The 10,719-nt window shown below is 36.2% G+C and overlaps 1 protein-coding gene across 1 annotated transcript; it reads left to right on the top strand.

Annotated features, from left to right (window-relative positions):
• Window positions 1-8,743: 8,743 nt before the first annotated feature.
• LOC130726435 (probable 3-hydroxyisobutyrate dehydrogenase-like 2, mitochondrial) lies at window positions 8,744-10,174 on the top strand. The gene has a single exon (XM_057577697.1). It carries the CDS (start codon window positions 8,811-8,813, stop codon window positions 9,729-9,731), a length of 921 nt encoding a protein of 306 aa, XP_057433680.1. The 5' UTR covers window positions 8,744-8,810; the 3' UTR covers window positions 9,732-10,174.
• The last annotated feature ends 545 nt before the right edge of the window (window positions 10,175-10,719 follow it).

Below are 10,719 nucleotides of genomic sequence, written 5' to 3'. Positions count from 1 at the left end.
CTTGAGCTGTGCTAAAAACCTTCCACTAACCCACATAATGACGAAACGAAACCCCAAGAGAGAGCCTCATTAAAACCTTACTTGGAAAAACCCAGTGGGATAAAAATCAAGTAAGGAAAAAGAGTACCACAATCTTGGGGAAGTCATTCTGCACTAACAAGAAAACATGTAACACAGCTTAGTCCCTGGACACATTAAATCGTTAAAGCACGGCAAGTCCGCAACGGCACCAAATTAACGTCAATAAACAGCAACAGAATTTCGTACATCACCAGCAATAACAGCGAGTCCAGCAAACATCAACATCAACAGCAACAGCCAACGATCCAGACGACTCCACAAGCCTTCCTGCCTGCTCCAGGTAGGCGTTCCGACCCCAGTAGTACTGCGTTAAAATCTCCACCAAGGAAAACTAATCCACCATGCCCCAGAATATGTGCTATCAACGCATCAAAGCATACTTATCGTTCCTGAGCCGCATGAGGACCATATATATTGCCAACTAACACACTGTTTTCAAAATTTGGAATTTTTACAGACAATAGAATAAAACATGTGTCCGTAGCCACTATCTGAACCTGTAATGAAATATCACGCTACAAGCACATCAAACCGCCCGATGTTCCCACTGAATGGACTTCAAACTGTCTCATTTGCATACTTTGAGTCCAAGAATCAATTGTACGCTGTCGTTGCTCATTCACTTTGGTTTCTTGCAAAAACAAGAGTTCTGGTTTCAGTTGCAATACTGTTTTTTTTCACCACTTCTCTTTTGGTCGATCCGCCTAGACCTCGAACATTCCAGGTTAGCCATGGTCCTGACATGTCAGTTTAGATGAGGATGATTTTGTCGAATTTGAGCCTCTAAGCCTCGAAGCATCAGCGCTTCCGAGCCTCTCGGTTTCAAACCCAACTATTTTCCAAGTAACCAAGTTCTCTGAGCCCGTGTCGACACTTCATCCTCCCCTTGCACTGGTTCTAAATAATCCGCTGGTAAAGGTTTAGGTTTATTCTTGCTGCCTTTTGGATGCCCACGCTGCGAACTTTTTTTAGAGGAATTTGTTTTTGGTGATTGTTCCAATCCCGGCGACACAGAAACGGGTGAAGTTTCACAACCGGGGGAGCTTGCAGGTTGGATTCCATTCTGAACTGGTGTCATATGAAGGGATTCATCACGCATGAGAGAAGAAGTATAAACTTTCTTTCTAACTATCTGATTAGGCGTCGTATGAACGAACTCGCTGCAATTTTCATGTTGCTTCAGAGAAATTGAACTTGAAACGGGACCCACTAGGCTCAAAAACGAATTTTGATTATTAACTTGTGGTGGCAAACACGTCCTAGTCCATGGAAGCTGATTATTTGGTCGTGGGTCCCTGCAATCAAAATTAAAAGGCCAAGGATAATTGTTATTTTGAATCAAATCTTTGGAATTAAAGGAAAAACCTGTAACTGAATATCTCTTCTCCTGATTTTGAATGTTTTTATCCATGATTTGTTTTTCTTTGCTCAATATTCCATCAGCTTTTAAATTCTCCATCCATCCCTCAATCTCCTCCAAAGAATAGCCTGCATCAATGATATCACGTAACTGTTCCTTTTGTTCCGCCACAGAATTGAGTGCAGCCATTAACGACAATGAATTTGAATTTGAATTTGGCCCAAAAGATTCCTTCTTCTCCGGCTGGTTGTTCTTCACGACCTCCTCCTCTGGTGAGATACCGTCGCCGCCTTGCACCGCTACAATTCTTGCGTCTCCGCCGCTCCTCAAACCCTCCAAACCGCCATCCCTGTAAACTTCATCTACTTCGTCAGGATCAATAGTTGTTGCCGAACCAAGATCCTTGTTATCATCTTCTTGAGCTTCATCTTCCTGTACCTCATCATCTGCTTCAACCTCCTCCTCTTCAGAATTATACACCTTTACCGGAGTGGACGGCATATCCTCAACTACGCCATAGTCATGTGCTTCCACATCCTTCTCAACCAGGATTATACAGGATGTGCCCCCAACATCAACAGCCATCGTGAAACAATGTAAAAGTGGATGGTTCATGCGAACTAACACTCGAGCGAAATCCGCGCGATGTCGTAGCATAGTTGGAGTGTCGGCTAAAACAAACGTTCCTAACTTGTTTCCTATTGCAGCGAAAAAAGCTTCGTTCCATAAGCCCAACGGAACTTGCCATAAGCGAATCCAGACAAAGTGCGACGTGCCGAACGTGAACACAGAACATGGTTTTACATCCGTAAGCAACTGTTCCAGGAAGAAAGCACATTCTGTGATAGTGTTGTCCATCTCTTCCTTATTTTCAAACTCCAATATCACTTCACTAGCTCCAAGCGGGATTAATCTGAAATTGAACAAGCCAATTTGACTAAACTCCTCCTGTAGAATCTCAACTGGCTTAAGTGAAAGTGTGCGAGCCTGAGCACACCTTTGAACCCACGTTTCATCCATGTCTGTTGCAAGAAATTGTAATTTACTTGATTCTTTTTTCCCAGAAGGCCAATCTGTTTCATGCTGTTTCTGAGCTACAACATCTTGGTTATTCGCTATATTTTCCTCCTTCAATTTCCAGCCACGAATTTCATATTGATGCTTCCCTGGCGGCGGAACTCTATCAGTTTGAAAAGTTCTTTGGAATCTCGCTTTTTGAACTACCAAATAGTTTCCTTCAAGTCTCAGTCCATTGAACTTACGTATTGCTGCTCTGGCTTCATCATCACAAGTAAAACGGACAAATCCGAATCGAAAGCGACGATGGGGTTTCTTTTTTTGCTGAATAAAAACCTCACGTAATCTTCCTGCTTTCGCAAATATTGCTCTCAATTTTGCATGAGTAATCCTATCTCCCAATCCATCAACAAAAATTGAAAAGGATCCTGGTAGCAGATTTAAACGCTGCTGGTTATTTCCTTGGCTTTGGGAACGTCGAAACTGGTACCGTAGTGAAGCAGATTTGGAGCCTTCCCCTTGGATATGCGCCGGTGAGATCTGCCTTTGCTGAACACGACCACCATGTTGCTCTTGACGCACTCCCGGCTGATCACGATGCTCTCCCGACACCTTGGTTGGTCTCTTGAAACGACTGCCATCTTGCCTTTGCCACTGCCTGGAAATTTGTTCTCCCCGGGATCGTTGATCACGATCATGGCCGGCTGTCTGCCATGGCCGGAACCACCGTAGTGGAGGTTGCCAACCAGAGCTTCTCTCTCTACTCTCTCTCATCCCATTTTTAATTAGCAATACAAATCATATTATTCTAAATATAAAATATTAATCTATTTATTATAAAATATAAATATAAATTAATTATTTCAAAATTTTCAAATTAATTTATTTCTAAATTAAACTTTAAAATTATATAAATTTCATAATTTCCAAATCAAATTGCTTCTATAAAAATTTAATTTATACAAACTAGAAATAAATTAAGTTGCATAATTTACATTCAGAGTAATTATATGTATTTTACAATACAAATAAATTTCAATTTTCAAATAAAATAAATTTTAATTTTATCCCGTAATATATTTCTTTTTAATTATCAACTTTATTTTATTTTGAGATAATTATTTGTCAAATTAAATTATCTTTATATACAAATTGATTCTACAAATCATATTAATTTCCAGATTAGCATATTAATTCAATTCTAAATATATTTAAATTATTTAAAATAGAAATAAATAAAAATATTTATTTTATTTTGAAAATAAATTCAATCTAGTTTACCAAGTAGTATTAGATTTAAATATTTCTTATAAGTATATTTAGAAAAAAATAAAATTTTGTTTGATTTAAATTATCTAATTATGTATTTCTCAATAAATTATTTTAATTATAATGAGTGTTTTTACTTTTTAGTAACAAAAATAAAGTTCTAAATAGATTTAGTTTATTATATAATGGAAATATGTTAAGGTTTTTTTTTTTAAGAAAATAAGTTAAGAGGTTTTGAGTTATATAAGTTTTCACTATTTCGGAATATAATTAAGTTTAATTACAAATAATATTATTTTCAAGATTATTAATAAACATATTTATTCTAAACTAATTAGTTAATCGGGAAAAAAAAAATAACCCGGCATATCAGTAAAGGATGGTGGTAAGATATGGCTTCTCAAGTGCACTTGGACTTAATTTCTCTAGTCCGGAGTGTATATATATCTTTTATTTTCAAAAAAAAAACCTTTGAAAAAGGTAGCTAGGGAAGATTATGACGAAATCGAATGTTTTAAAACTCAAACTGTAGACTGAGAGCGAGTTTCATTTTATTCAATTTTCTATTCACTCTAAATTAATTAGTTTTTTTTAGAGCAAAAGATAATTTTATTGAATAAGAAGATTACATAAGAAATAGAACAAGCAAAACCCCCTAGGAAAGCCACCCTTAGAGAAAGAGTCTCATTAAAACCTTACAAGGAAAAACTCATTAGGGAGAAAACCAAGTGAAGAAAAAAGAGAGCTTTCAAATACACAACCTCCCAAAATCCTCAGCAAGCCACCCACGAAGTAAACAACCCAAAATCCCCTAAGCTGGTATGTAAATTGTAAACCATTATACTTATCAGCCAAATAAAAACCCCTTAAACCTCTAAATAAATTAGTTAAAACGTAGAATTTAGTTTATATATATCTATATTAAACTCAATAATTGTATCAATATCTCAATTTAAAAATTAACTTATTTCCATCAAAATTCAGTCTATTTCGATTTGTAAATAAAGTTATTTAAGCTTCCAAATTATATTCTATTTAATTTTTTTTCTAAGTACATTTAACAAAAAAAATCTCAATTTAAATTATATGCATATAAATCTAAAGGCTTAATTGCACTTTTCATCCCTCATGTTAGACTCTTGTGCAATTTTGATCCCCTTTGTTTAAAATGAGCAATTTTAGTACACCAAAGATCAAAACGTGACAATTAAGTCTTTCTGTTAGCTTCCGTCAAACTGTTAACAGAAATTGATGATGTGTCAAGTATATTAATATTTTATTACCATTTTAATATTTATTTTTCTTTTATTTTTAATAATACTTACAAGTCATCATCTTCTCCTTCCTTCACTCTCTCTATACTCTATCTCACCCCATCTCCTTAGCCCAGCCACTCTCACCACCGCCCCTCCTCCTCCAACTCCTCCTCCTTAGCATCATCAAGGCTAGCCACTTTCACCAACAAATTGATACCAACATCAAGGCCACTAATAAGAAGAGAAAATAGAAAAGAAACTCAGATCAACAACAAAATTCATTGTCCAGTTTATTTTCAGAAAAATCAGAACGAAATCAACAGTTAAAGATGCAGGCTGAGATTCAAAACAAACACAAAAATCCTAGTTTCTTTCCAACCGCAAAACCCCCCAATCTCTACTCCTCTCCTCCTTTATTCTCTGATTCCTCTCCTCCCTCTTCACCATCGCCTCCCTCAACCATCAACACAAATTCTGGATGTCGAAATTGAACTCGAGCAGGTTGTTGGAGAGAAAGATAGAAGTGAGAGTTTCAATCATCTCCACCGTCACCCAAATGTTCTAGGTGCCGGAACCTCGCAAGGGTGGTGGAACCGCTTCAGATCACTCAAACCCTCACCACAACCTCCTTCGCTGCCCTTTGCCACAGAGCCGACACAACCTCCACCGATCCAAGCCCAGAAACACCAGCCTCCACGATCCAGGCCCGGAAACACCGGTGTTCCACCGACAACAACTGCAGAAACAAAACCCCCAAAACTCAATCCAAACTCAAGATCAAACTCAAGATGAAGAAGATGAACAGGTGAGAGGGAGGGAGAATTGAAGAAGAAGACAACCTCCATACCCTTCCCCTCTCGATCCCATGCAAAAGCATCCAGATCTAAACCAGAGATAAAGAAGAAGGCGTTGAAGACGAACAGATCTGCAACGCTCGACCCAGATCCGCTGGGAACCACCGTTAGAAGGGGGAGTCGTGGAGGAGGGGGAAGAGGGAAAGGATTTTGTGGAAAGGTAGGGGGAATATGATGGAAGGCACATATGGAGTCATGGAGGTGAAATGGTGGTCTGATGATGGAGTCATGAAGGTGGTGGTGGAAGAACGTGATGATGGAGTCATGAAGGTGATGGAGGCAGCAATATAATTTAGGGATTTTCAATTTTGTAATTAAGGTTTTAATTAGTTTTTCTTTTCTTCCTGAAAATGGGTTTTAATTAGTAAGTTTTAATTATATTCTGTTTATAAAAATTATATGTCAGCCAAGTGGAGTTCACATGAATTAATGAGGATCCATGTCATAAGATGAGCGCCACGTAGGATAATTCCGTTTAAAATTGGACGGAGGTTAACAGAAGGACTCAATTGTCACATTTTGTTCTTTCGTGTACTAAAATTGCTCGTTTTAAACAAAGGGGGTCAAAATTGCACAAGAGTCTAACATCAGGGACGAAAAGTGCAATTAAGCAAAGGAATTATATATATTTATATATTCAAAAAAATTTCTACGCTAAATAAAGTTTTGTTTTCAAAAATAGAAAATATTTACGGCTTTACTTATTAAACAGAATATCTGATTCATACAAATAAAATTAAACTGAGAGATTTAATCTATTCATAAAATAAATATTATAAATATGAATAAATTTAAATTTCCGATTAACATTTTAAATAATTTCCAAGAACCGGAAATAACCTACCAACATATTTGTTTGAATAAAAAAAGTTACCTTATATTTTTAGATTTAAATTATTTGTTAATTCATTTATATAACTAGAATATTTTTAATAAATAATTAAATTCAAATAATATTTAAACCACCAACCGTTCGATTTGTATTTTGTTTTTTTAAGTAAACTCTCTTATTGAGAGATTCTCTACTTATTCCTTAGTGTTTTTGTTTTTTGTCTTGTTTTCCGACGTACAACAAAATATAAGTTTTATAGTTCAATTATATATAATTATAAAATAATAATAATATTAAATATCATTAAATTTATTTTAGTCTGAAATTAATTTAAAAAATTAATTATTTGAGCCAGTATTACTGTTTGATAATAATATTAAATATCATTAAATTTATTTTAGTCTGAAATTAATTTAAAAATTAATTATTTGAGCCAGTATTACTGTTTGAGATATATATTAGAGATTTTGCACGTGCAGTGCACATGTTTCTTTATTTGTCATCCATAAAAATTCATAATAAAACTAAAAATTATGTTAAAAGTATTAATTTTAAAATATACAAATAACATGATAAAAAATATATTTTATTAATTATGAAAAAAAAATGCAATCAAATATAATTATAATGAAATGTTTTACGGCTGCCTACTTCAATTCGACTCTCAAGAATGGTAGCAGCTCATGGTGAGGCACGCTAGCAGTGCGAATTTTCTCACTCACTTATGTTTGGTTGATTAGGCGATGACAAATCAATTCACAAATAGCGGTCGTGAAAAAACGCCACAAACAACATGTGACACCTAGGAAAGTGGCAGTTAAGGGACTGGCAGGGCAACAATATGTGGCGATTAAGGACCACCAATAACATTTGGTATCAAAGCTAGTGGTTTGGAAAACCGTCACAAACAACTTGTGGCACCTGCGGTGGTGACGTTTTTTACTGCTAGGGGAGCACTCTGTGCCCGCTACGGCTGTAAGTGGGAATAATCTGATCCGCGAATTCAATCAAATTGAATCAAATCAAATACATTATGGTGGGTTAGATTGGGTCATTAGTTCAGTTCGGATTTTTCTTAACCGAATCCGATCACCATCGATTTGAGTGTCGGATTTAGAGATTGAATATACGATAAATTTGAACCAACCCAATAATATTGAAATAGTTTTTAAATCATTTGTCTCAAAGAGCTCTAGCCTATCACATAGTCTACATTTTTTTTTGTTATATTGGAAATTATATAGTCTGCATTTACTCATTTAGGCTTTACACCCTAACACACTTACAAATTTATGTTTACCTTGTAGCTATCATTTAAGTTTGTATTGAAAATCTTGATCTTAGTTTGTTTATGTTGGATTATATGGATTATGAAATATTTTGTTCTTTTGGAGAGGTTGGATTATATGGAGTTTCTATATTTTCTATAATTTTCATATTTTTAGAATAAATTTCATACAAATTTTAAAATAATATTTTTTTTTTTACTCTGAATCCGACCACCCGAATCGAACTATCCAATTGAAATAGGGTTTGGCTTGGTCCAGGTCCAAAAGCAAAAATCAGAAAATCCAAACCAACTCAAACCAAATATGTTTGATTGATTTACACATTTAAACACCTTAAATCAAAACTAATTCGGTCCGATTACACTCTTAGTGTCTGCTAGTAATTGTGGCGTTGATGAACCGCCAACATTTCATGGCATAAAACTGAGTGTTCGTGTAAAAGCCGCACAAACAACTTTTGACACCTAGGAAGGTGGCAGTTGAGGGACTCCCAGTATATTACTTTTCATTCTACAGTATAACTAATTTTAAATATATTACATTATTACATGAGTTTTGTAATAACTCCCAATATTAATCAATAGGAAATGAAATGAAATCCAATCACATTGCAGATAAGTGAGTTGAAAATAAATTAATAAATAGAATATAAAAATTATTTCAACTCACTTCTCTCATATGTGATTGGATAATAAGTTATTTAACACAAACTTTATCATAAGTCATTTAGAGAATCCGTAATTATGCCATAAAAAAAATGGTGTTTCTCATCCTTCCTTTAAAACTCATGATTCTTATACCAGTCAGTAATCAAAGAGTCAGTAATCAAAGGAAAACGATTCCACTAGTGCGATGGAAACTTGTTATCCAAACCCCATTGCTCCAACCAAAACCCGCATCGGTTGGATTGGCATCGGCGTAATGGGCGGTGCCATGGCCTCTCGCCTCCTCAACGCTGGCTACTCCGTCACCATCTACGCTCGCAACCCATCAAAATGTCTTCCTTTACAATCCCAAGGTGCCCATGTTGCCAATTCCCCAGCACAAGTTGCACACTCCAGCGATGTCGTTTTCACCATGTTGAGTCACCCACCAGATGTTCGATCCGTGGTCTTAGAGAACACCGACAGTGTTCTTTCTGGGTTAGCTCCTGATCGTGTCACTGTGGACATGACCAGCAGCCACCCTGGTCTTGCCAGGGAGATATTCACAGCAGCACGCGCCAGAGGTTGTTGGTCTGTGGATGCCCCTGTTTCCGGTGGCGATCACGGTGCTAGAGATGGAAAATTGGCAATATTTGCAGCTGGGGAGTGTGCAGTGGTGAAATGGTTACAGTCCTTGTTTGAGATTCTGGGGAAGGTTACCTACATGGGTCAAGCTGGTTGTGGGCAGAGCTGCAAAATTGCGAATCAGATCACCGTCGCTTCGAATTTGGTTGGTTTGAGTGAAGGTTTGGTGTTTGCAGACAAGGCTGGGCTTGATTTGAAGCAGTTTATGGGAGCAATCAGAGGTGGGGCTGCAGGGTCTAAAGCTCTGGATTTGTTTGGGGAGAGGATGATTGAGAAGAATTGGGGAGGTGCGGATGTTGGGTATATGGTGAAGGATTTGGGGATGGGAGTGGATGTTGTGGAGAAAGGCGAGGATGATAAGGTTGTGGTGCTGCCTGGGGCATCAATGAACAAGCAACTGTTTTCTAGCATGGTAGCTATTGGAAATGGAATGCATGGCCCTCAGGGTTTAATCACTGTGATAGAGACAATCAATGGAAAATGACCTGTGTACTTGATTGGGAAACCCAGAAATTACTTACGCAAGCTTCTTCCGAGAATTGATTATGACTTCAAAATCAATTGTACAAGGGTTTCCATCCACGTGCACATTTCTGCTCATACATTTAAGGACTTCAGTATTGGATTGTCATTCAGTTTTTGTGAAAATTATGTTGCAGATTTGCCATAAATTGGATATCAATATATTCAAGTCTATTGTGTTGTAAAATTTAATTTTCGGTTTTCCTGGCCTGGAACCTTCTGGCTTCTGTTATGTCCCAAGTCTTTCATTTTCATTTAGATGTACAAGTAAAGATCATGAACATCACAACTTGAAGTGGAGCCTTGTGTTGTAGCATTTTTCTTGATGAGGAAAGAACTAATGTAGTATTTGAACTGAAAAAAAACTATAGTATATGATCTGCTATATGGGTAAAAGACCAGAAACTAACGTAGTATTTGAATTGATTTGAACATTTTCCTTGTAACAGAAAAATAAATATCAACGTTGACAAGGAGCTAGAATTTTTTCTACTGAAATGTCTTTACGATTAACATGTAAATGATGTTTTTATAAAAATATACCCCATCAAACTTTTTAAATAAATGATTCTAACCTCACTCTTCATTATAAGTTACACAAAGCATTTCATGAAATGCAACCTACTATCTTTGGTGTTTTTGACATGTGTAAATAGGAACTGAAATTATCTTTGGTGTTTTTGACATGTGTAAATAGGAACTGAAATTATTTTCATGTTATTAAAAATACTTTGTTTACCCGAAAGTCCTTCATATGGTTTTTTCACAAGAACCTTGTGATAGGTTGCAGTTCCCAAAAGAAGGCATTCATATAGTGAGGGAAAAGTGGAGTATCAATGCACGACAAGTGTTATGATTGTAAATGCAAACTTTGTTTTCGGTTTTCCGGAAATTGCGTCACAAAAAGGGATATAACACTTTGCATGAGAAAGAGAGAGTAGTTATATTTT

Source organism: Lotus japonicus, chromosome 6 (assembly GCF_012489685.1).
Source record: "Lotus japonicus ecotype B-129 chromosome 6, LjGifu_v1.2".
NCBI lineage: Eukaryota > Viridiplantae > Streptophyta > Magnoliopsida > Fabales > Fabaceae > Lotus > Lotus japonicus.
Note: the sequence above shows the minus strand (reverse complement) of the source record. Positions and strands in the feature narration are given on the sequence as shown.